This window comes from Delphinus delphis, chromosome 3 (genome assembly GCF_949987515.2).
Source record: "Delphinus delphis chromosome 3, mDelDel1.2, whole genome shotgun sequence".
Taxonomy (NCBI): Eukaryota; Metazoa; Chordata; class Mammalia; order Artiodactyla; family Delphinidae; genus Delphinus; species Delphinus delphis.
The window spans coordinates 129,272,547-129,299,064 of NC_082685.1; the positions used below are offsets into that span (position 1 = coordinate 129,272,547).

The following is a 26,518-nucleotide window of genomic DNA, read 5'->3' on the forward strand; positions in this document are numbered from 1 at the left end:
GATTTTTTTTGGGGGGGTGTCAACTCACGTTTTTATTAAGAGGGCTTTCTTAAAGCGCAACAGTATTTCTTTCTTCATCTTTTTTCTTCATTGCCTACATCATTTGTACCCTAAAAGGACAATCAACAGGCAGCATTCATGAAGTTGTCTCATATCCAGTGTGTACATGAAAATGGTCAAACCCAGGTAGAACCTACAACTACTCCTCAGTTTTCTCCAAGAGTTTCTCATGAAACTAACTACTGGTAATCAGTAACTAGCTAGAGAACACAAGAACTGAATTATCTTGTTACCTACCAGCTCTTATCTGGGGATAACTCAGTTCCTAGAACAGTAGTAGCCACATGGTATATCAGTAAACATTACTGAGTTTGGAATGATAGTGAAACTTTCCAGAAGCAGCACATATGTAAGATTTCTGGGACTGCAAACACATTACTACTGTTATTTAAGAAACAAAATAATGGAATATTAGAGACCCAGTTAAGGGCAAAGATATTTATCTTGCCTTAAAGGAGATTTCAGTTTTACCTGAGTGACCTTTCTGCAGTTAAACTCAAAGATAATCTCCTTTGTTTGTTGGGGAGGCATAGGGTCAGGGAAATTACTGAATTCTCTCAGAGCCACTAAGCTCTTTTAATTATAGAAGATGGCTGCTGAAGACAAAATACTTGATAGGCAGGCATTCGTTAACTTATATTACTAGTAGAGAACAAATAACAGTAAGAGAATAAATGAACTGAAGCCCATTTAGGCATAACGCTATATTGGATGTGTGCCTTAGAAATTAGTATCTTTATTCTAATGAGTAAACAGGCACAACCAACATTCAAAACACACCAATTAAAAGAATGCCGAAGTCTAAATTGAGCTTTAATTTGAAACCACTGGAAATGAAAACTAGCTATTATTCTCATGACCCATTTATTAAGAGCTCTAACAGCTATGTTTAGTTGTAAACAAATAAATTTTAAATGCCTGAGCTACCCAAGGCAGCTACCTCAGAGCATGCAATAGGACATGCAGGTGTGAGCCTAGGAGAAGCCCAGAGGAGGGAACGTGTGTACATACAGAGCAGAGGGTCAGGAGTTTTCACTCTGCCTATTGCCCCCTAACATTTCTGAGGTATTCCCACCAGCTGTAAAATGGGAAGATGCCTGTGTCGCAGGGCGAGGATGAGACAGCCTGTGCGAGCACTCTGTAAAGGGTGAAGGCTCCACAAGTGTTAACATTGACCATGCACTCCAAGCACATCTCCCATTCTGCTGGCAAAGGTGTGCGCATGAAGGAAGTTCAGCCACATCTGCACCCTGAGCCTACTCTCTTTTCTGGTACAGTAAACATACTGAAGTCTAAATTTGTGTTTACAACCGGTCTTCTTTTATAAGAACTTCACATAACAACGAAAAATGTTAAAACATTTCACTGATGCTTCCTGTATATTTTGGAGGACCTAAACAGCCAAGACAGGGAAAATGAGTTAATAGACAATGAAATTTGTTCTCTGATATAACTCAAACCCATCTCCTGATTTAAAAAAATATTAAAATATGCATAAAAGATTACCATAAGGTTAAAGAGCACAGTCTTGGAGTCAAACTGCCAGGGTTCACACCCAGGCTTCACCCACCCACTAGGTGCCAGGTTACCTCACCTCTCAGGGTCTCTGTTTTCTCATCTGTAAAATAGGAATAAAAACCGCACTTACTTCACAAGGATAGTACAAGGCTTAAAATGAGACAAGCTATATAATGTACCAGTGTACCAGGCACAGAGGAAATTAACTACTATTGATATTTCCAATAAGACAAGCACAGCAGGAGAATGCAGCTAAACTAGGATGGACTAAGGTGAGCTACGCAGGGGCACCCTAGCCCCACACTGCACTTCAGTGCTCAATGACGGAACCTCTCTAATGCCACTCTAAGAGTCAGGAGGTTGTACTCTTGAATTCTAAAATACTGTGACCATAAATCCTAGGGCTTTATTTTTTTTTTTATTTAATTTAATTTTTTGGCTGTGCCACGTGGCATGTGGGATCTTAGTTCCCCGACCAGGGATCGAATCTGCACCCCCTGCACTGGAAGCACGGAGTCTCTGGACCACCAGGGAAGTCCCTTAGGGCTTTATTTTCACCCTTTGAAAGTAATTTCATATCCACCATCTCATTCAATCTTTTCAAATTCTGGTAGTAGGAAAGGTATCATTATTTCTAATTCACAGATGAGGACAGTCAGATTCAAAGCAGTTAAATAACTTTACTCAATGTCCTGCAGAAGTGGTAAGATAATACTGGAGAAGGGCCTGATGGGCCTGAGCCAATGCCAACACTTAGTCCACCACAATAAGCAGTCGGAAAGCAGGTTAAGTACCTTTCAACTAAAGACACCTGGCAATTCCCTATCCAACAGTTACAAGGGAGAAAGAAGGAATCAGATATGTCCATAAGGAACTCTTGAATTTGGACTGCAATTTGAGTAGGCTTTTCATTTTACCTGAGACAGTAAAGACAGAAGTTTTGCATCAGAATAATTTTGGTTTTTAAAGTATTATCCACATTATCTCATCTTCAAGTAGCGCTACTTGACTACTGAGAGGTCAAAAAAGAATTCTCATGGTTATTAAAAAAAAAAGAATTCTCATGGAATTCATTTGTTTCTAATTTTTTTATTAGTCCTACATAAACAATCATAGATATTCTGAATAGACTAGAATGTTCAAAAGTGTTTTTTTTAATATTTAAAGTTCTAAGGGAAACAAATGGTCAATGATTCTAAATATTTAATAAGTGTGAAAGTTAGCATGCTACCAATTTTTTGAAATGGCAGTCTAAAGACCCACTTGGTGGTTAGTCGAATTAAACTTTAATTACAAAATGAACAACTAGGAAAACTTAAGTTACAAATCAGGGGTTAAAGCTAATTTAGGCCTAGGTCTTTGTGGCCCACCTCCCTCTCTCAGAGTCTAACTACCTTGGAAGCAGCCCGATGAGGTTTCGGAGTTCACTGGTTCTAGAGACTGATTTCTAGCTGCCACCACAACCCGCCCTTCCTGCTCTCCATCCCATTCCTGACCTGTCTCCTAAAAAACGTCCCAGTGGCTGCTTCTATGCTCCAGCAGGTAAGAACAGTTCAGCATCCTGTTGAGCCAGCCTTATTCAGGAGGAGCAGCTCTTAGAGACATCTGAAATGATCCATGCCAAGGAATTCACCCTGGCTTCAGCTGCAGCACAGCAGGGGATCCCTCTGCTACCCAGGATCCAACATGAGCCTAGTGATGTTTCACTTCCCAGACCTATAGGAGTGACTCCAAAATAGTTACTGGGCTGTGATTCTGAAATTATAGCAGCTAAGAGTGCTGATGTCACCATTTCCCCCATGACAATTACAGGTGACATAATCCTGGAGGAGAGCTGGTGATGGCTGTCAGATCACCATAGTGACCACAGTCTCTGAACCTCAAATTCACACACATGATCCTAAGAAACCAAAATTTTATCTCATTTTCATGGGTAAGAGTTGTTGGAAGACAGAGCTGGAATGCTGAAGTTTCAATGGTTTATGGAAAGAAGACAGTATTGTATTTAAAAAGATTTGACACGTGGCTGCCTAAGCATATGGTAAAGAATGAATCAACATTTTAAATATATTATTCCTTACGTAAAAACTTTTTACAAAACTTGTGTGTTATTTTCAATGTTTTTAATGTAGGCAATCTCCACAGCACACTAAAAAAAAAAAATCCTAGATTAGGTATCTAAAAAATGAATAATTAATAGTATGCAATTTTCTATGTCTTTGGGCTAACCTTTGCCACAGATTTAAAAACTCTCTGGCTTTTAAATAAAATGTATTTTTTAAAATGTATCTTTATTGGAGTATAATTGCTTCACAATACTGTGTTAGTTTCCTGTTGTACACCAAAGTGAGTCAGCCATATGCATACATATGTCCCCATATCCCCTATCTCTTGAGCCTCCCTCCCACCCTCCCTATCTCACCCCTCTAGGTGGTCACAAAGCACCGAGCTGATCTCCCTGTGCTATGCGGCTGCTTCCCACTAGCTATTTTACATTCGGTAGTGTATATATGTCAATGCTACTCTCACTTCGCCCCAGCTTTCCCCTCCCACCCTGTGTCAAGTCCATTCTCTATGTCTACATCTTTATTCCTGCCCTGCAACTAGGTTCATCAGTACCATTTTTGTTGTTGTTGTTTTAGATTCTATATATATGCGTTAGCATACAGTATTTGTTTTTCTCTTTCTGACTTACTTCACTCTGTAAGACAGACCCTAAGTCCATCTACCTCACTACAAATAACTCAATTTCGTTTCTTTTTATGGCCGACTAATATTCCATTGTATATATGTACCACATCTTCTTTATCCATTCATCTGTTGATGGACATTTAGGTTGGTTCCATGTCCTGGCTATTGTAAATAGGCTGCAATGAACATTGTGGTACATGTCTCTCTTTGAATTATGGTTTTTCAGGGTATATGCCCTACATTCACAAGAAATGATATACCAGGGCAGGGGTAACCCAACAGTATAAGGACGGGAAGTCAGCCTAGGAGTAAAAGTATGGTATAGGTAATCTAAAGTGTAAAGCAGATTTGATAAAAAATGCAAACCCTATAAATGTTCAATAAATAATTTATAAAATGAGATTTATTTTTAATAAAGAACAGAGAAATATAGGAAAAAGTGTGAATGCACTGGCACTACACGAGCCTTGCTACAGCACAGAATTCTGTGTAAGTTGCTTACTGAAGACCCTGTAATGGCAAGTTCCAGCACAACTTGTCAGCATGGAATGAAAAGTCAGTACTTTAGCAAGACGTGTGTGTGTGTGTGGGGGGGGGGGGGGAGGTGGCAAGTCTATGTGTTGGGGACTGGGGGAATAAGAAACAAAAACACAACTCAGAAAAAACAATTTCATCTTGGCTCAGTGCATGGCTGACCATATTTTCTACGTAGATAAGAAATTTCTACTAATTTGTTTTTAGTAATTAAAATACATTATTTTGGTGAATCTTCAACAAGAATAAAGCATTATATTATACAATGTAATTCTGAACACATTTATTTTTCAAGTTGCTGTACTTACAGATAAGCTGACTTTACACACTAATGGTTTTATATGTTATCACCAAAACTTGGCCTAGGAAGTAAGAGGGAGAATAGAAATCAAGAAGTTCTTGAACATAAACCTTTTCTCTTCGATGCCAAAACTGCCTTTATGGACCTAAGTGCCAAAAGGGAAAGCTTTGTTCTCATGTGTTTTGGGCATTATTTAAGACTCTCCTAGCAAATCTTCTTGCAGTGGAGGGAATGTTCTACTATCCACTTATAAAACTGCAGGATGATTTCAGTTTGCATTGTGCAAATGACAGTCTAGCTGCCGTATTTATTGGTGACAAAACCTATAGCCAGTTAGTTACCATAATCAGTCACGATAGGATGGAAGAATGGTGCTAAGGCAACCAAGGCTCAAAAGGACTTTGCTCTATTTCTTATCACAGCCTTGTCTGGAAATCACGTGCTGGTAGCATACAGTAAGTGCTCCCAAATATCTGAATAACTGATCACAGTTATTCAGCTCACAATCAGAATTAGAGAGCTGTGTGGGTTTTAATGGAAGGAGGAAGGGTCAAGTATTCTTCACTACCAGGAATCTAAAACAGTAATTACTGTTGGATGTCCGGGTGCTCTGCAATGAATTATAAGCAGCTTCAGTTCTATATATGAAGAATAGTGACGGGCAAGAGAGTTTTGTGTGAATATGCTTCAAATTGGTGTAACCACAATGATTAAATCAGTTTAAAAGTTCAATTCCAAAACTATTTGAAACTCAAGATTTTCTACCACTTGAGCCCCAAATTACTAGATTAAAAAGAAAAAAAATTCATAGTGAAATTCATACTTTCCAGCAACTGCCAACTCTATATAAATCATGTGAAAAGAACTCCTGAAACAGAACGAAATATGAATTTTCACAATTAGGAAACAATACAACTGTCTTTTAAAAGTTTTAGTTAAACAAAAGAGTATGCATACACATACATGTTTACAAAAAGGTCTTTATAAACATAGGAAAAAGTCAAAGGATTGCTTTGCTTATTACAGGTTATCCCTAGGGAATGTCCTTTCCTTATATAATTAAAGTTGAGGAAAAAAAGATAGTTTTTAACAGCAGTAAAGTTGCTAAAAATTAGGCGTAAAAAGTTATTTTCAAAACTACTCTCTAAGCATATTTGCTAAACACAAACATGCAAACGACCTTACCCTAATTTATTTTCTCCATTTTGCAAAATACTGTTCTCCCGACAGTTATATGCTTTCTAAAAAATACTTCTCATCATATAATGTCAGGTAATAAATATGATTATCTCTTTTCTGAGCCTTCATTACTTTTCATTTGCATTTCTTTTTATAGTTGGTACCCAGCTTTAAAATTTCAAGAGTTTATAAGTTCAAAAATCTACTTGTTTTAATAATTAGAACTAAATCTAGCCACAAAAAATAATTTTCAAATTAAAATTTTGGAATATAATTTGCTAGAGCTTGAAGGGAACGAAAAAATTATGTAAGCCAACCTCTTCTTTTCACAGATGAGAAAGAGACCCAGGGGATCAGCCTTAGGTCCTCACAAAGTGATGAGAACCCTCATTATGTCCTACCGATGACATGCTTTATCCCACATCACATAATTTTGAAAGTTGCATTTTCCATTATTCTCGTTAATAATTTCAAAATAATAAGGAAAATATACTGCTCCCAAGATGATGCATAATCTATATAAATTAATGGTAACTAGTTAAATTAATGGTAACTAGTAAGGGAACTGTGAGTCTCTTTACCTCATCCTCATCTGTACAGTCAAGGTTTAAGCAGTGAGTCTTCATAGTTACTTGCACTTATATTATAGACAGTTAATTTTTACTGAGTGCTTTTCTGGGTTAAGAACCGGACTTCATTATCCTGTCTAATCACCCCCACTCACCCCATTTTCAAGATAAGAAATGTGAGGTTCAGAGAAGTTAAGTGACTTCTTTGGAGTCCAGCGACAGTCAGTGCCTAAGAGGACCTGACTCCTCGGGTCCAGCATCCTCATCACTACCCTGTGCTGCCCCTGAAATGTAATCGTGCAGTTCCAAAACACATTCATGACCAGAGTGGATGGAATTCATTTGCCTGATTACATTTCCCAATCTGTGAGCCTCTGAAACTATGGGAAGCTATTGGAAATGCAAGAGCCACACAGCTCCCAGACTGTGATCTCAGACTCAGACTGTCTTGCACCAGCTTTGATGTAACTTCCCCTTTGGGCCTCCTGACCGACTTCCTAGGGCACTGTAGTTACTTACGGAACTACAAAGGCTTTTTATTTTGTCCCAGGCACGGCGATCTAAGGATTGCCCAGTGGCGGCAATGAGGAGGCAGGGAGCTCTGCATGGTTCTCTGGCCAGAGCCAGGAACCCTACCCCAGGCTTGGCTGCTGAGCCTTGTCTGCACCCTGCTCCCACCCAGACAGGGCTACCTGAACTACACTCACAGTTCTCCCTATCAGCGCGCAAGCCTACCATGGACTTCCAGGCCTGTGTGTGTTCTCCACCCAACCCCACCCGCAGGCCACAGTCTCCCTCCAAGTCCCTTTCACTTGTTTAACTCCTCGGCATTCTTCACGACTCGGTGGACCTCCCAATTCCCAGAAAACCCTCCCTATACCCTCCTCGTTCCCAGCTGTCACCAGGCAGTCTGTTACCTTGTTAAACTCCTTCATGGGCTTCCCCACTGCTGGGTCCCCAGCACCTTGGAGCCTGGCTCACAGCAGTCACTCCAAGAGTGTTCATGAAGGCATGACCCTGCCCGTGTCAGGAGCGATGACAGCACTGACCATGGGCATTCATCCTGGCATGTTTACTACTCTGCCCTTTCGTTTTTCTAGAAAGAGCACCCACAGACCAGACAAAAAGATTTGGAATGACCCTCCATCTGACGTGCTTGTTTTCCTATAACCTATCAGCTCCCCGGCACCTTGCCCGTGGAGGCTGCGCAGCTGACATAAACCTTGTGATGGGTGTGCCTAGGCCACGATCAAGCTCTGTGCGTGAAGCATTTGAGCATATTTGTTCTCTGACTTGAGATGGTCTTGGATTATTCTGGATGACAGCAATACAGTCGTCCCCCGGTAGCCACGGGACACTGGTTCCAGGACCCCCTGCGGATACCAAAATCCACAGATGCTCAAGCCCTTATACTATAAAACTGTTGAGTACCGTCGGCTCTCGGTACCTGCGAGTTCTGCAACCTCAGATATGGAGGGCTGACTGTACACTGCTGGGCACCAAAATATCTTCCTGCCTCTGAAATTTTAACACAAATTAACAGAAAATCTGATTCACTTTACAATAATGTATAATTTAAAAAGAACTTTTCGTAAACACTTGTTCAGTCAGACATGACTATGTATGCAATGACAGAGGAAAAACTAAAAAGTTTTAAAAGTGGGATATCTAACTCAGATACCAAGGAACTTTAAATCAAAGAGTTCAGCAAAATTCACAATACAGTACTGACTTCTGTAAATAGACACATTTATATTTAGTAGGATACCAATAATTCTTTATTGCAGAGGGAATAAAAACATATTAAAAAGTATCTCACAACGGAGACAAAATGAGTGTTCCAGACAGAAGAAACAACATTTAGCCCATTGAAAGAAAAGAAGAGTTAGCCGGGGAAACAAAAATGTGAACATAGCACTGAATGACTGGAGCAGGGAGTTCTGGAAGGGGGAGCTGAGAGGGGAGCAGAGCCAATTACCAGAGCTTCTGAACTACACTAAGGAGTCTGGACTTTATTCTCAGGATGAAGAAAAGTTGTTTTTTTTTTTTTTCCTCTGAATTCATTTATCTAAAGATAGAACACAGCCATTTGAAAGTGTGGAACACAATATCAACACAGAATAAAGTTGGGGAAGTAAATTGAATTGTTACATTTCCTTTACATGAATAAGTATCTTAAGAGAAACAATTGTAGATTTTAAGATTTATTAAGACACTAATGACACAAGTAACTAACAGTATCTAAGTTGAGTGATACTGCTTGATTTTCAGGTTGAAAGATTATAATAACCTATATATTTCAATTAGATGGCAGCAAATGCAAAAGCATCTTTTGAACTGTATAGTATACTGTAAGCAGGAGTTCATTCTACAGCATTTCATCATTCTCCTGGCCTCAGTTTGTGTGTAGAAGGCATGCTGAACACCAGCAATTCAAATCACATAAATTATCCACCACTCACAAGGTGCAAAATCTATTATGCATATATTTGAAAAGAAATTATTTTTGAATGCCAGAAAAAGTGCCAATTATTTCTGATGGACTTGGGATTTCCCAGCTTTACCACTGATTAGCTATCTGAGCTGTTTAAGCCTGTGTTTCAGTTTCCTCATTTTTAAAATGAGAAGACTAGATTAGATTTTTGTCTACTGAAGTGTCAAGATCAGACTTGCATCATAGAAGCCTCACTCTACCTGCAGTGTAGAGAAATGACTGAGGAGAACATGTCCAAAAGCCAGAGGCTAGTTAGGAAGAAGGTTTGCAAGAACTGGGACAAGGTGACAGAGGCCTGACCCTGGGTTAGCAGCTGCGTGGGTGGATTCCAGGGCTAGCAGACAACTGGCAACAATAGAACTGGACACTGACTGGAAGCTGAGGGTGAGAAAGCCAGAGGAGTAAGAGCACGGTGATGAGGGAGATGGTGACAGGAATTACCATCGGCACCGCAAAGGACCAGGAGATCTGAAGGGGAAGACAGAGAGGCTGCGGAAGACAGGGATTCAATTCGGACACTGTGCCGGCTGCAGTGCCTGGCAGAGCTGTACCTCCTGGTGAAGCTATCCCAGAGGCTCTGTCATTGAAGCCAAGATATTTTAGGCACCAAAATATTAATAAGAACGATTCAGCAAAGATACAGCTAATAGTCTTCTGATAGATCTTCTTCTCTCTAGTCAAAGACATTCTTTTAGAATCTTCGTACAAAACTTGAAATGTGGTTATATAGGAATTTAGGCCCTTGGTGCAAGAACAAGATCTAAAGAAATGTATTTGGGAACTTTGAAATATTTGAAAATCTAGTATATGATAAAGGGGAAACTTTTAATCAATAAGCAGTGCTGGGACACCTAGCCAATCATTTGGAGAAAATTAAGTTAGGGCCCTGTGTCACCCCTTAAACTTCATACAGATAAGAGATTTTTTTAAAAAAACCTAGAAAAATAGTATTAGAAAAGACTGGTGAATTTTTATAATCTTGCAGTAGGGAATAATAATAGCTATTACCTATACAGTGTTTGCCATGCACCAAGCACTGTTTTAAGAACTATACAAACACTTTGTCCTCACAACAACTCTGAAGTAGTATCTTCATTTTATAGTTGAGGAAACTTAAGTGCAAAGAAGTTAAGTAGCTTCCCAGATACACTACTTGATAGTGGTGAAACTCTGACTAGAACTCAGGCATCTGTACTCTGAACCACTACACAACCTACCCTCTCTAGAAGGCAAGGAAGGGAGGGAGGGAGGGAGGGGGGAGGGAGGAGAGGGGGGAGGGAAGGAGGGAGGAGAGGGGGGAGGGAAGGAGGGAGGAGAGGGGGGAGGGAAGGAGGGAGGAGAGGGGGGAGGGAAGGAGGGAGGAGAGGGGGGAGGGAAGGAGGGAGGAGAGGGGGGAGAGAGGGAGGGAGGAAGGGGGAGGGAGGAGAGGAGGGGGGAGGGAGGAAGGAAGGGAGGGAGGGAGGAGAGGGGGAGGGAGGGAGGAGAGGGGGGAGGGAGGAGGGGGGAGGGAGGAGGGGGAGGGAGGAGGGGGAGGGGGAGGGAGGAGGGGGAGGGAGGAGAGGAGGGGGAGGGAGGAAGGAAGGAAGGGATTGAAATTTGAAGGAATATTTAAAGCTTTATAGAAAAATACTATAATTGAAATTCATAACACAAAAGTAGAAGAAAACAATTCCAATAAATGTCAGAGCTAATATTCTAATATACAAAGGATGCTTAAAAATCAGTAAGAAAAAACAAACAATTCTCTCCCATGTGTGAAAGGAAATACACAAAAGAAGTAGGAAATTGTTAATAAACACAAGTTGTACTATGATGCTAAAAAGCTAAGAAATGCAAATTAAAATAAGAAAACATCTTTCATCCACCACATTGGCAAAAATGAAAGACTGATAATATCCAACGCTGGCAAGAACGTGGGGCAAATGCGCACTCTCACCATGAGAAAAATGTAAACTGGCAGTGTTTTACAGGGCAATTTGGCTATATGATAAAATTTTTAAATATACATGTCCTTTGACTCAGCAATTTCACTTCTGAATATTTATTTTACAAAATCAAATGCACAAACATATGAAAATGTAGGTACAATGGTAGTCACTACAGCTAGATATAACAACAAAACAATATAAATGTCTAAAACTAGGAAACTGGTTAATGAGACAGGCAAATGATAGAATCTACGCAGTCATGGAAAATGACAGCTCTATGTTCATCATTAAGATAATGAACAAAATACTATTAAGAAAAAAGCAAACTATATAGCAGTCTACATAATACTGTTCTTTTGTTAAAAGATAAATAAAGTAAAAAAATAAATTCTTCTGTTGCTTTCAAAAGGACTGTCTAATCATTTTATTAATGAAGTTTAATTCTATAAATTCTGAATCCCAGAGAAATCATAAGGACCTTGTATAACAGTGTGGAGGTGCCAGTGTACCAGAATAACTGAAATATATTTTCAAAATTCAAAATAAATTTATATTAAGACACTAAACCTTCTCCAGGAATATGAACATCTACATTAATATGTCACATCTTTTTTAAAATCTAAGGTTCAGTGAAAATAATTTTATTTATTACCCAAGAAGAATTTAAGAATACCAATAAAATCCAGACCATAAATAACAGGTAGAGCCAATTAATTATTTTGAAAGAGAAAAAAAGAATTGTGAAATGTCTTTTTCAAAACACTAAGCATCTTAAGAGCATGTGAACATCAAGAATCCTTTCACAAGTAGCCATCTTATTAAACCAAAGTCCTTGCAGTAACTAAATAACTTGGTCAACATTGCAAAGCTGGCGCTTACTGCCTGACTTCTCAAAGTCTAGCTAGGAGAAAGGGCAGTACATACTGGTGGTGGTGGTTAACTATCAAGCATTTTTTAAAAACTGCAGGATATAAAATGACTCAGGCCAACAAATAAAGCAAAACGATTTTCCCACAAAGCCAATCCACAAGACATTTGTAATGAGCAGCATCCAATTTCATGTAATTCCAAACAGCACTGTATTTATCCAGCATCATCAAGGCTACAGGACGACCCCTTCCAGATAATTTAGATGTTTACCACTCAGGATCAAAATACTTTCTAAACTATAAACACAACAACCTTGCAATAATGAGCCACAGTAATCAGCATTACAAAAAACAAAGCCAATCATATAACCTTGATCACTCTCATTTTACAAATAAGGAAGCTGATGCCCAAAAAGTAATGTTGGAAAGTGCTGTGATTTAATAAATTTATAATCTTAGAGGCAATCCAGGTATGTGGAACCTAACGTTCAAACACCAGGTGGCCCCAACTGCAATGTTTTAATGTCCTCTTATCTCTCCCTTTCTCCTCCCTTCTCTCTCCTCACCTGTCAGGTCTCTGCTTATATGCTGCCTTCAGGGAACCTGTCTCTTGCTCACACTACTCGCCTTCTAATTGGCTGCTTTTAATTGCTGCATGTTAGGGACACCAAATGGACAAGACTGCAAGAATAATAACTTAAATAAATGTCAGTGAATTCTGAGTGAATGCCCTTGGAACTCTTCTAAGTGTAAAATCAAAGAACTTCAAAGTGCAGATTTTGTTACAGGCCCTTTGGCAGCTCAGAGCCTTTTTTACTTACTTCTTAGTGCTAAACCATGTTCTAGATAAGGGAGGCTGCCAGGTTTAGTTACCACCGGTAAATCGTTTTCTGTTACGTGGGTTCTTGGCTCCTGAAATCTCATATAGTACTTGTCTAGCAAACCTCTTCTTTAATGCAAATGTGAACTATTTATCCCAAGTTGAATTATTATCAATAACAAATTAAATTTTGGATGAAGCAGGGTTATTGGCACAAAAATCCTAAAAGTGGTACCCTAAGTTTAGATAACACTGAGAACTCGGAAGAAGGAATCATTATATTAATGCATAACACCTTCAGGTGTATATTTATTCATATATATGCACACACACATGAGCCCACACATATACTCTCTCTCTCAACTCCCTGGTAAGAGCAGGAGAACTAAATACACATAGCAAACACTTCTTCCTACAGCATATAATCATGCAGTATAGCTATTTCCTCTGTACCACATTAAGCTGTCCTACTTCACCTGAGGCACTGGGTTTAATAGTCCAGATACGGCCTAATGAATCTATCACAAACCGACAAGGCTTTTGCCATTCAACCTCGTCTTAGCTAGGTCCCAGACTGCATCTGACAAAGGGGAAGAACAGACAATCCATAGACTAGGTTGAACTTGCCATGTCATTATTACCCTCATCCATTTAGTCAACAAATATTTATCGAGGGTCTACTCTGTGCCAGGCATTTTGCTAGGTGCTGGGTTGCTACCAGCCAAAGGCTCTGCCCACTCAGATTTTACAGTCTTCCAGGGAAGGCAGCCATTCACCAAATGACATAACAAATATAAAATCACAACACTGACAGTAGGGACACTGAGCTACAAAGCCAGTCTGGGAGATCAGGGAAGGAAGGCTTCCCTGAGGAAGCATCAGTGAGCTAAGACCTGAACACTGAGGAGCTGGCTCGGGACTAGGCACAGTGCTCCTGGCAGAGGGCGCATGCGGTGCGTGCAAAGGCCCTATGGCAGGAGGCGGTGTGCTGAGTCTGAGGAACTTACGGCAATCCTGCAGAGAACAAGGGCCAGCGTGATCAGAGATGGGCCTGGAGAGGCAGGCACGGGCTAAACCAGGCAGGGACTCTGTGGGGCATGTTAAGGATTCTGTGGTCTTTATCCAAATGGAAAGCATTTGAAAGTTTTAAAATTCAATTTAATTTACTTCTCTAGAGGAAAATTGTTATAATAAGATTTACATTGTAAAATGATCACTCTGGCCACGTAATATGGAGAACCAACTGGAAGGGAGAAAGTAGGAGAGAGTGAGCAAGTTAGAAGGCTACTTACTATTACATTAGTCCAAATGAGAGATCACGGAAGGTGGACTAGGGATGTGATAATAGATGAAATCACCTGAAGACCAGAAGTTGTCAAGGACAACCCTAGGTTCTGGTTCTGCCATTTCATGAGCAGGGAATGTATTAGTAGGGCAAGGTACAGGGAAAATCCTAAATTTGGTTTTAGATATCTGAGTATGGATGTGTCATGTAGATAGGTGTGGCATTTAGGAGAGATCATGGCTAGGAAAATAAACTCTGCAATCATTCGTGAATGGCCAAAAATTGATCTAAATGCATTAATGAGCCTGGGGTGGGGGGTGGAAGACAGGGAATGACAGAAGGCCTGGGCCTGAGTATGTTCTAATATTAATGTTCAAGAAGATGAGGAGACACCATTCAGGAAGGGTTGTCACAGGGTTAAGAAGAAAATCAGCAGGGCTTACCTATCAGCCCAAATAACTAGACACTCAAATACCAGAAACTCAATTTTCTCAATATCTGACAGTTTATACATGGCTCCAATTATTTTGTAACTACACTTAGTTATTGAACTAATTACTGTTTGGTTTACATTATATAAAACTGGTCATTATTATTAACTACTGCTTGCTAAATACCAACCACTGCTACAAAATACCAAGCAATGCACAAAAACTCATAAGAAATAGTTCCTGCCTTCAAAACCTGCCTCAAGCTAGATTATGATTCAAATCACATCACATCACAGTAAGTCATGAGTCAGTGTATCTTCTTATACACTTATGTAAAAATAACCACTTTGGGAAAATGAATTCATCCTAACACTCATGTGCATCCAATATTCATGGGTGCTAGACATTAGCCTAGGTGCTGAGCAATGACAAAGAATAAGACAGAGCTCCTTGTCTGTTAGCAGTTGATATTTAGTATTCAGAACACTGTAAGACCAGTTTGAAGATTATTTGATGCTATATCAGTCGAATGGCTATTTAGCAATAAAGAAAGGTAATAATCACATCTTATCTGTCAAGAGTACCACCTCCACCCACCGCCCAGTATCTACCCTCTCCTTGCTCCGCATATATTCATCATCATCATGCTTACATGTGATAAACTTAGTAAACACACTAACTACAGCACTGTGTGAGCTCCGGGCACTTCCTCTAGTCTTCAAGAAGTCTGACTGTCTCATCAATAATTCCCAGGTGACAGACTGTACTCACAGAAACACACGCTTGGTGGGTTTTAAGAACCTGAAGAGTTCTTGGCAGTCTACAACATCTCAATCTATTAAACCAAAACTAACCAGACTAGTATTTCAAAGGACTCAATCACTAACAGTACAGAGCTCCTCTCCATACCAAACATACCTGAACCAACCATGATATGTCACAGAGTAAATGAAGACAAGGGTATCTTCTTGATTATCTTACATCCTAGAGCATATTTTACATTTCCCAATGTTGTTTTCTTAACTAGCAGAGTTGCTGTTACTAATAATAAAGTCTGAATTCTAAAGCCAGCATTGGTAGATACTCGGTTTCTTGCTCCTATACCCCCATTTTAATTTTCTCTTTCAAGAAAGAAAAAAATCATGTCTGAACTTGCAGTTCCATACATATACCTCCTAAGAGTAGGCAGAAATAGTTTGAAACTAATCTGTATCTGAATTCCTGTTGCCATTGCTGTGGAAATGGAAAAGCTACAGCATATATCTGTCCGAAGAAAAGGTAAAGAGACCAAAGAGAAAGAGCAAAAACTAGCAGACCAAATGTACAAGCAGAAAGCAGAACAAAGCTACCACCCTTAACCACAAACCTAGAAGGTCAATTAATTCCTCAGAAAGTTAGTGAGGTACTACTGTATTCACTGCAGGAATACAGTGTGGAATGTCATGGGTGAGATTCACAGCACTACTCTTTAATCTGGATGCCCCTCTCTATTCCTATCTCTTACAACGCTTAACATGGTGGTGTGAAACATGTTCATACTACAATCTGCCAACAGAAACAGAGGCTGTGCGTTGATGATATTTTTCTCTACCACCCAGAACATCACCTTGCAGAGGTTCATAAATGCTGGATGCATGAAATCTAAAACAAGTACAAAGGGATAGGGTCTAGCTATACTGCAACAGCTTGTCTCCATGTGTGATGATTAAAAATAAATATGTGATATTATTTCAGCTTCTTTATTTCCTTCCACTTACGATGTAAACAGCACAAATCAAGGAACCTAAGAAACACTCAACACTAATCAATTATTCTCCCTGCCTAACATGATAAGGTGATCTAAGCACAGCTTACTTGTATTACATGGATGAGGCCAGGTTACAGAAAGCTATGCATTACATACACATCAGGAGACAAATGTATTAGCAATGGCACTGGGTAGAAACCTATCAATTGCTTATTGACTCTTGAAGAACAACTTTCTCCTTCAAAATCATTAGTTAATCTGATTATTAACTTGAAAAAGAAAATGGAGACGTTAGAGTGGTGAAAAGAAATGGACTGTGGAGTGGGACTAACTTGGGTTTGAATCCTAGCCTGTCTTCTAGTTGTGTGATAATGGGGCTTTAGCATTGCACATGAGTTTCCACCTCTTGAAAACAGAAACTACAATGCACTGGAAGGCTGCAGCGATGATGAAATGAGATAATATATATAACTTGCCTGACACACAGAAGGCAAAAAAAGTGACTATATAAAAGGTATCTAAATACATCTCTATGCTCAATGTACATGTTTAGCCACAGCAAAAAACCTCTTATATTCTTGCAATAAGAACACCCAACTCATCTCACTGCTTTGCAATGAGCATTTGTAAATGAACATTTAATTCTGTTCCTGATTATTTCTTTCGTGTTTAAAAATGTTCTTAAATTATTTCTTAAAAACAACTTGGGTTGATTCCTAATACTGCACATTTCCTCACATTAATCTTTTACCCGTTTACATTTTAAAGTAGCTCTAATTTTTGACTCAGGATATAAAAGGAGGCCAAGACTGAGGAAAACAACCAAGTCTAAGGAATATACTTGGTATATCTGATATAGCAAGGCATTTCAAGGTTAGAAGTGCAATATACTGCAGCTCTTAAGTAGCCTCTGGAGACTATTACTTTTCCATGCCACGTTCTCCTATTGCCTTCTTCATAAAGAAATAACTCTCAACCCAAGAAAATAGGGTACAAAATGCAAAAGTTGTGCCTTCTAACTCAGAGCACTTCTGAATGCCCCACATTCTTCCTCAGGGGAATCCACTCCCCATTAACTGCCTTGCCACCCCATCATTTCTTCTTCTGGAATGCTCACAGCAACTGTCAAGGGCTGATCAGCAGACAGCCTAGGCAAGCTGTAGCTGGTTCTTCTGTTCTTGTTGAAAGCAAAGAACACTCCTTTCATTCCATATTTTGGAATCTTTATGTCAATAAGTCCGTGACCATTTCTAAAACATGCAACATATGCTTGAGGTGCTACAGGAGATGTGAAAGAATATAGATGAACAGAGCTACTTCCTGTTTTTTGTATCTAACAAAACGGAGTTATTATAGTGTATTGGGGATAATATATTAAGGAATGTTGGTTAACCAGTCACCCTTGCCAAAATCAGATATGAAAAGACAACAAAAGTTGGCAACAATTCTAGTTCTGATATTTCTTTTTCAGAATTATATTTAATAAGGTTAGTCTTTGAAGAATGCATTAATTTCCTTACCTAATTTAAAACAGAACTTGGAGACAATTCATAATTACAAAACTTACAAATTCATGTAAGACTAACTTATGTAACTACCTCTATTGTTTTATAAAATCACCAACTTAACTTTTTTAAGAACTTGTTTTTAGGTAATAATGTTCCTATACCTCCTCTAGTAAAAATTCACTAAGTTATATTTATAGTCTAGCAGCTTCTAAAAGGAAGTGAAAGCTAAGGGCTCTATGAGGATATAAAAGCAGCCTATGAAATAGCTTTAGTTTTTACACAAAAACTAACATTAACAAGTACAGCATATCTTGTTCTTTCATGGGGCCAGCAAATTGATAGTTGTTTTTTTTTAAGTTACAAAAATAGAATGGAGTAATTATATCTACCAACTCACAATAGCCTGTTCAATGGAGAGTAACACTGTAATTTCTCTTCAAAGACCGTAAATAGGAAGAAAAAGCCCCTAATTCTGTAATATAAGGAAAAATCCCAAACCCTTGGGCGCCACTTACAGGCAAAAAACTTCCACTGATTTCAGTTACTAATCTGTAAAAGAGGGATGTACTTAAAATCTTCTGTTTTAATATGAGTATTCTTTATATAAGTTATACTACAAAAATGTATTTTCTACAATTTAAATTTCTACATCCGAAGATCAAAAATTGGAGGAAATTATGAAATTAAAAATCTCACAGAATTCTCTTTAAAAGAATACAATAAGTCTTTAAACAGAAGGGGTCTCCAGACCTATAGTACCACTGAAACAAAAATATTTCAAAATCTCAATGTTAGATTTTCCTCCTGAAAGTATGAATGCAACTACTGTCAAAAAAGTAAAGTTCAACTGAGATTTTACTAACTGCTTACAATCAAAGTGTTTATACCAATAGAATCAAATGAATTTCAACCCCATTAACAAGGAAATTGTAAAAAAAAAAAAAAAAATCACTATTTCAAGAGGAGAAGGAATCAACATTTTACTATAAATGAAATGTTTAGGTATAAGATTTGGGATGAACAAACAGCATTCTGGCTAGTGACATTCATTTTAAAAAATGATTATGCTGATTAGCCCATAATTTCATATACTGTGCAATTATTATCCACCCCTTAAACAAAAGAGGGGAAAAACCTAGGTTACAAAATGCAAAAATTAAGCATGGATTACTCAGTACCTGAATTCTATCTGCTTACACCTTCGTCCTCTTATTTTGTGTGGAGACAACACTAAACAACATCTATATGTTAATTTTACAGTAGTTCCTCTTCTGCTATATTCAATAGCTCATTAAGATGACTAGAATGCTGACACTTGCTAAACTATTTACTGTATCCAAAAATTCGGTCTCATGAGAACAGACAAAATTAATCTCTCAAATTTTGGGTTTAACATTTTTATCTGGAGCTCACTTGTAGTAACAATTGCCTACAACGAATTATCCTAGTCAAGTTTTAATCCAATCTTCCCAGGAGCAGTAGTGTAGAGGAATAACCCTGTAAGACTAAGTTACATGGACAAGAGCACACAGAAAACTACCACAGTCACAAATCTTTCCTATCAATACTGCCATGGCACAGTGCTGACCATATTTTTAGTTGGTTTTTTTTGGGGGGGGGGAGGGTTGAGGCGGGGAGAGGGAAAGGGGCAACTTCCAAGGAATCAACGAACTGTGGTTTTAAACAATCAAGTTCCCCCCAAAATCACTTTAGATAATTAACCAAAGCCAATGAGTCCTACTGTCAAATTCGTTTCACAAGGGAAACAAACCTAAGGCAGTCTTTAAAATACTCAGAATAAAGGTCAGGAAACCCTATAGGGAAACGGGTGACTATCACAAAAACATTTCCAGCAACTCAAAATACCTCTCAAACTTGTGCTTTGCATACACTAGTCAGATTCTTTTAAAAACAAGGATGATGGCTGTCACAGTCAAAAGAACTTCCTTAAACATAAAAATTTCCAGTTGCCAAAAAGGGTCAGGCCAGGAACGGCTGGTCTGAGTTACCTTACAAACACCGTAGCGCACAGGCAGTACGGCTCTTACGGAGCCGGAGTCACAGCACTGTGTCCCCTGGAAGCCGGCAGTCGGCGGCGGCCCGCGCAGCTGCACGGAGCAGGAAGTACCGCACTCGCGCCGCGGTCCCCAACCACGCCGGAGAGGCTGCGGGGAGCAGTCACCACCGCTTTGAAACTGAATGGCTGACACATCCGGTCCTGGCTCTTACACCACTCCGCCAAATGCAAACCTCAAAGGCCAAATTCAAACTCCAAACAGAAGTCACTCAAGTCTTAGTGGTGCAGTCTTCATTCCCAAGGACATTGGGGGACGCAATCAGAAAACCCCACGTCCTAAAAGACCGCAAGCCCCCGAGCATTTGCAGCCGATCAGCCCACACCGCTTTGACAGACGTTACGGAGCCGTCCACCCGGAGCCCCCTGCGGCCGCGCTCCGGGCGCGCAGCCTTCGTCCCAGCCCGGCCCCCGGTACCTGCCGAGAGACTCTGCCTGTCACAGCCGCGGGGACCCCACCGCTTTCTCCGCCGCGCTCTGGCCCCCCCACCCCCGGCCTCGGGCAGGGTTCCCCACCTACCCCGCCCACCTACACCGCCCGCCTGCAGGGTCGGGCCTCACCCCGGCGCCCCCGAGGACTCTTGTCCGAGGTCGCCGCCGCTGCACGGCTGCCCGCCTCCCAACCCGACCCGGAGGGCAACGCCAGGGTCCCGCTCCGGGGCTCCTCGGAGAGTTCCGATTCCGGGAGCCCCCAAAAGCCAGCCCGGGCCCCCACACCTTATCTCAACCGGTACCCGCAGCGCGGCTCGCACGCCTGTCACATGTCTGCAAACAATAACAAACTCTCCCGCATGTCCCCGCCCCGGGCCCCCGTCCCGTCCCGTACCCCAGGCCAGGTCCGGGGCGCCGCCCGACGCCGGAAGGGTCAAAGGGGGTGCCAGAGGGCTCCCGGCGAGCGGCGTGCAGCCTCGCTGCGCGGATCCCCGGGACGCCCTGCGCAGTGCCCGGGGTTCATTCATTGCCCTCGCCCGCCCGCCCCCCAAGTCCCCATCGCGCCCCCGGCCGCGCTGCTCACCCGGCTGGGGCCGCCGCAAGAGGCGGCTCGGCGGCGGGCGTCCGCTTCTCCCCGGGCTCGGCCCCCGCGGGGCTCGGGGCGCCGCTGTCCGGTGCGGCCGCCGGTTCTGTAGGGTGGGCGCCGCTGCGGCTCGCGGCTCCGTGGGGCGGCGGCACCACCACAGGCTGGAAACCGCTCCCGCCAGCGGCCGCGTCCGCGGGCTCCGGCGACGGGGAAGTGGAGGACGACGGCGGCGAGGCGGTGAGGAAAAGCGGCGGCTCGGGCAGCTGGTCCAGCTCCACACTCCGCACTTTGCGCAGCTGCCGCCGCCGCCAGTCCGCCCGTTCGCGGCCCCCACTGCCCGCCTCCCGCAGCAGCCCCGCGGCTGCCGTGGGCGTGCTGCTTGCCTTGAGGGCCCCTCCGCCGCCGCCCGCTTCGGGGCTCGCCGCCCCGGCGCCCGGGAATCCCGAGGACGAGGCGCGATTCCCCGCCGCCGCCGCCATTTTCTCTCGCGGGCTACATTCGCTTGGCCCCTGCGAGGGAGGGAGGGGGCGGGGAGAGTGCAGGGGGCGGGCGGACGGGCGGGCGCTGCGCCTCTAGCGTAAGGCCGCCTGCGCCAACTGCGTGAGCGCGGCCCTCTGGGCGCCCGGCAGGGACTGACGCGCGAGCGCGCGGCGTTCAGTGGAGGGAGGACAGCCGGCTGCAGGTTGGTGGGGGGCCGGCTGTGCGCTCCGTCCTGCGCGCCGGCCAGCAAGGTGGGCTCCGAGGTGGCCGCCGTGGGGGCGCGCTGCGGTTTGCGCGCCGCACCCGCCGCGCCGCCAGGTAGTCCCGGGCTGCACCGGCGAGAGGAGGAGCTTCGGTGGAGGAGCGCCGCTTCCTCTCCGCCGCAATCTCGGCCCGGCTTGGCCGGGGCTCGCCTCACGGGAGCCGCAGTTCGAACTTCGGTGTATGGGCCGTTGAAGAGGACGCAGGCGAGAGGGTCTGCAGCCTGTCATTCGCATTGCCTGTTGCAGTGGGCGTCGGAGAACCCGGGCGCGGACCAACCCACCCCCGACCCCGCCTCCACTCCGTACGGGGCGCGCAGGTGGCGCCCAGGGGTGTCGCCTGCTGCAAAGCGAAAGAAACCCAACGTTCAGCGGCCCTAGTTCCGCGCACCAAAAAAAACAAGTTTTATAAAAGCTTTCCTCATCTTTTGCCCACCCCCCACCCCCCAAATCATGCTACAAATAAAAGTTTCCTGGAATATCTTGTTCAAAACCTGAAGTCACCGATTGGGACACTCTTCTCACCCTCTATCCCGCCCCCGGCTAGAGAGAGACAGGAGCGGGCGGCGGGGGTCCGGGGGATCTCTACAGATTTCTATTTTTTCCTCCGGTGTCTTTGGGGAAGGCAGCGATATACAGGACCACAGAGAGCACGTTTGGGGAAGGAACCAGGAAGTGTTTGCTATTGTCATCCTCGGCCAGGTTCTGGCCCTCCCCGAATCCTATGCTTTTAGCTGCACGTCCCTCTTCCCAGCAGGGTCGGGCCGCCGTCCGGGTTCCCTCCGCCCCCGCCCCTGCAGTGCCCGAGCTGCCTAACGCGGAGTTCCGAACCCTTCCAGTCCCTGGGGGCGTCTGGCGATAAGGTGCTTTGGAATGGAAAAAGCACCATTTACATGTTAATGATTTTCGACCTTTCTTCAGGCTTCCGTGTCGCGTTTATTTCTCCCCTCCCTTCTCTTCCTCCAGCCAGTTTGTCTGTGATGAGAAATCTCCCACAACCCGGGAGCAGAGTCCCTAGATTTATTTTGTGAAACAGGAATTAAGGCGGGGGCTGGGTTGGGGGGGGAGGCAGAGGGCTCCTCAGGAACAGAAAGGAGAGCGGTATCCTGTCAGTATTCATATATTTCGACAGGAGTCTAAACTGTCTACAAAATAATTCCTTTGATTTTTTTGGAAATAGATAAAATGAAAACCTCCTTCCTGGCTATAAATGGTAACTGAGGAGGATGGTGATATCCGAGGGATTTTTAAAGCGGGTTCAGATTTCATATTAGCTCAGTGTTTTGAGTACTGCAACATCTGCCATAAGATAGTTTTAGATAATTACATCCAATGGCACAAATTTTGAAACTTTAGATAAATCTGTTAAAAGTTTAAGTCTACATTTAGGCTATAATTATACACTCTTTTAACGGTAGCCAAGTGTATCATCCAAGGAAAACAGTAGTTATTTCCCAGGTCTTCCCGGATTGCCACACCCACCAAATCCTACATTGGAAAGGATAAACTTTTTTCTTTCCTATTTAGATCAGAAAACCTTTAAATTTGCACACACATATTTAGTTAACTGTAAATGAGAAAAGTAAGTAGACGCCTTCAGCTTTTCAAACTTGTTCCAGTTTTGAAGTTTGGCCAGAGTAGAAAAGTGGAAATGGAATTCCAGCAAAACATTTACTTTTGCCTCTTCATTTGTACAGTGATGAAAATGGAACCAAGTGAGAGGAGCACCAAATACAACACTATCAACTAGCCACAGTTCTCTGACCTCCATCCATCACACCACTATGGAGAAACCTTAAGTGCTGGTCTTTCATCTAGCTTTTGGTACTTTGAGTCATTTTCCCCTTAATCTTTTTTTTTTTTTTTTTTTGCGGTACGTGGGCCTCTCACTGTTGTGGCCTCTCCCGTTGCGGAGCACAGGCTCCGGACACACAGGCTCAGTGGCCATGGCTCACGGGCCTAGCCGCTCCGTGGCATGTGGGATCTTCCCGGACCGGGGCACGAACCCGTGTCCCCTGCATCGGCAGGCGGACTCTAAACCACTGCGCCACCAGGGAAGCCCAATCTTTTTTAAAAAATTTGTTTATTTATTTCTGGCTATGTTGGGTCTTAGTTGCTGCGAGCGGGCTTTCTCTAGATGTGGCGAGTGGGGGCTACTCTTCGGTGCGGTGCGCGGGCTTCTCATTGTGGCGGCTTCTCTTGTTGCGGAGCACGAGCTCTAGGTGCACGGGCTTCAGTAGTTGTGGCTCGCAGGCTCTAGAGCGCAGGCTCAGTAGTTGTGGCGCCCGGGCTTAGTTGCTCCGCGGCATGTGGGATCTTCCCGGACCAAGGCTCGAGCCCGTGTCCCTTGCATTGGCAGGCGGATTGTTAACCACTGGGACACAAGGGAAGCCCTTCCCCTTAATCTTTTATGTAAATATTCATGTTGTCATCATGCATCTATACACCGACAAACTTTTTTTTTTTTTGTACGCGGGCCTCTCACTGTTGGGGCCTCTCCCGTTGCGGAGCACAGGCTCCGGACTCGCAGGCTCAGCGGCTATGGCTCCCGGGCCCAGCCACTCCGCGGCATGTGGGATCCTCCCAAACCGGGCACGAACCCGTGTCCCCTGCCTCAGCAGGCGGACTCTCAACCACTGCGGCCACCAGGGAAGCCCCAGACATTTTTTTAAGGTAGAAAAATAATCAAAGGACATGCTTGACTGAAAAGGGTGTTCTTGCCATATGTTGATACAACGTATTTTTGAAGAGATTTTAACCCACCGAATTGCTACCATAGTTTTTGCAGCTTAAGCATGGTTAAGATTCTAGTTCTAGTTTGGTGCTGTAGGAGCCTGCTTTATATTAATGCATAAAGGCATATGTCAAATTGCCTTAATTTGATTTCTTTAATGACATAATGGTGTCTCTTCCAAGGTTGCTTGTACACTGAAAATTTCGGTTCCTATTTCCAAGCTCTTTATTTCTATCCTCACTCAGATACAAATGTTGCAGTGATTTCATTTTCTTTGTTTCTATCCTCACTCAGGTACACATGTTGCAGTGATTTCATTTATGCCATGACAGCTATGGTAACCTTTACGCCAGTGCTTTACAGATCACTGCTTCCACATAGTGCTTCTGGGATCCCTAAGTCACACTTCAGTTCCTACATCACATTCATTTGGAGGATCCAGTTTAATATTGGTGCATTTCCTCATCGTGCATAAACATCACTGATATTAGAATGAATGGAGTTAATATGCACTGTCAGAAATATTTCAGCCCATGTATCATTCATCATGTGTTTATTAAACACCTATTACGCACATGCAAGAAGTTTTCTTCTTCTCTGGGGATATTGTTGGTTGTTTTTCATATTTATAAAAGTAAATAAATAAAACATTCCCATCTGCAAGTATTTTTATTAGTGGGCATTTATCAGGCTGACTCTGATAGAATTTCAGATCCAACAGTGTGTGTGGTTTCACTCCTCTGTGAGATCTATGTCTTAGGTAGTCATAGAGAGTAAGAAGATAACCTTGAGAACAGAGGAAAAGCTGGTGTCCTATCAGAGTTATCAATATTATTATGGAATACTTGCAGGAGAATTGGGGCTGGAACTTGGTTTCTCTGTGCTCTTTCCAGACACCATAATTCCCAGGTATTTCCAGATGTCCTAAGTCAGGAAATCTTGTCATTTATGGGATAGTTGTCCCTCTACAAGTACACTGTAGGTGACATTATAGTAAAAAGTTTCTTAACAAGCCTCCACTTAGCTGACTCATCCAGTAACAGATACCTGTCATTCCTGGTGTGGTGTGCAGCAGGCAGAGGGATGCCACAGCACAATGAATGCTCATGACACCTGCACACCAGGTGAGTTATGGACCCCAAGAGAATCCATCATATTTTTTCACAAATCTGACTATACCTGTTATAACTATCCTTATGGAATTTAATTAAATACTATTAAACATGAGTATGTAAGTGCAAAATGAAAGGTGTTCCAATGAAAACTAAGTTAAATGCTTTGAAAGAATGAATGAAGTTGAGACACAGAAGAATCTCTGTCACATTAGTTGTGGGTATGATGATTGTGAAAGATTGGGGAAAAAAGCATTCAAATCTGTAAGAACTTGGCACGTATCTATCAGTTTTCACTTTGCTTGAAAGAGATTAAAAGTGAAAATTGTCAACGAGATATGGGAGAAAGATACATAGGGCTCTGAATAGTGGACCCACACTCAAAAGACCAAGGCCCTACAGCCAAATACTGGTTAAAACCCCCCAACTATACAAAACAAAACCCTGTTATTTATGTTTTAGGCTAAAAGAAAATATTTTATATTATATATACATATATGCATATATATGAGATTCCTTTTTATTAACCAGCCATCTAAACATTTTGCATGTATTTACTTGTATTTAAAATCAGAAACTAATTTTATGGTAAATAATGAAAGCCAGTTGAATTGGGATTTTTATTTAAAAATACAACTACAACTAATGAAGTTTCATTTGTCTCACAGTTAGCAAAATTCTGCTTACCTTTACAACTCTGCGCTGATTCTTTGAATTCTTTGCATGAGCCCTGTTGCTTGCTTTTTTTTGATGTATGATGAGATATTCTTTTTCCATTTAACTTTTGTGTCTTAATCATGACTATCATTTTTGCAAAAAAATATTTGAAGACTTCCTGTGTTTCCCCAAGGTCCTCCTGTAATATTCAATTTCTTTCTTTGAATCAGTGTCCTTGTTGGTTTTCTC

At 42.3% G+C, this 26,518-nt stretch overlaps 1 protein-coding gene across 2 annotated transcripts in view; it reads right to left on the minus strand.

Moving 5' to 3' along the window:
* The window catches only part of MAP3K1 (mitogen-activated protein kinase kinase kinase 1), an 81,645-nt gene extending 60,132 nt beyond the window's left edge, over positions 1–21,513 (minus strand). The window contains exons 1-2 of one of the 2 annotated variants that reach the window (XM_060009474.1): positions 1,567–1,601; positions 29–110 (exon numbers count right to left, since the gene is read on the minus strand). In XM_060009474.1, coding sequence (XP_059865457.1) covers positions 29–78 — 50 coding nt within the window. In that variant the 5' untranslated portion in view covers positions 79–110; positions 1,567–1,601. Of the gene's footprint in view, positions 1–28; positions 111–1,566; positions 1,602–21,023 lie in introns of those variants that run through there. The other variant, XM_060009473.1, reaches the window with a different exon arrangement.
* Positions 21,514–26,518: the final 5,005 nt, after the last annotated feature.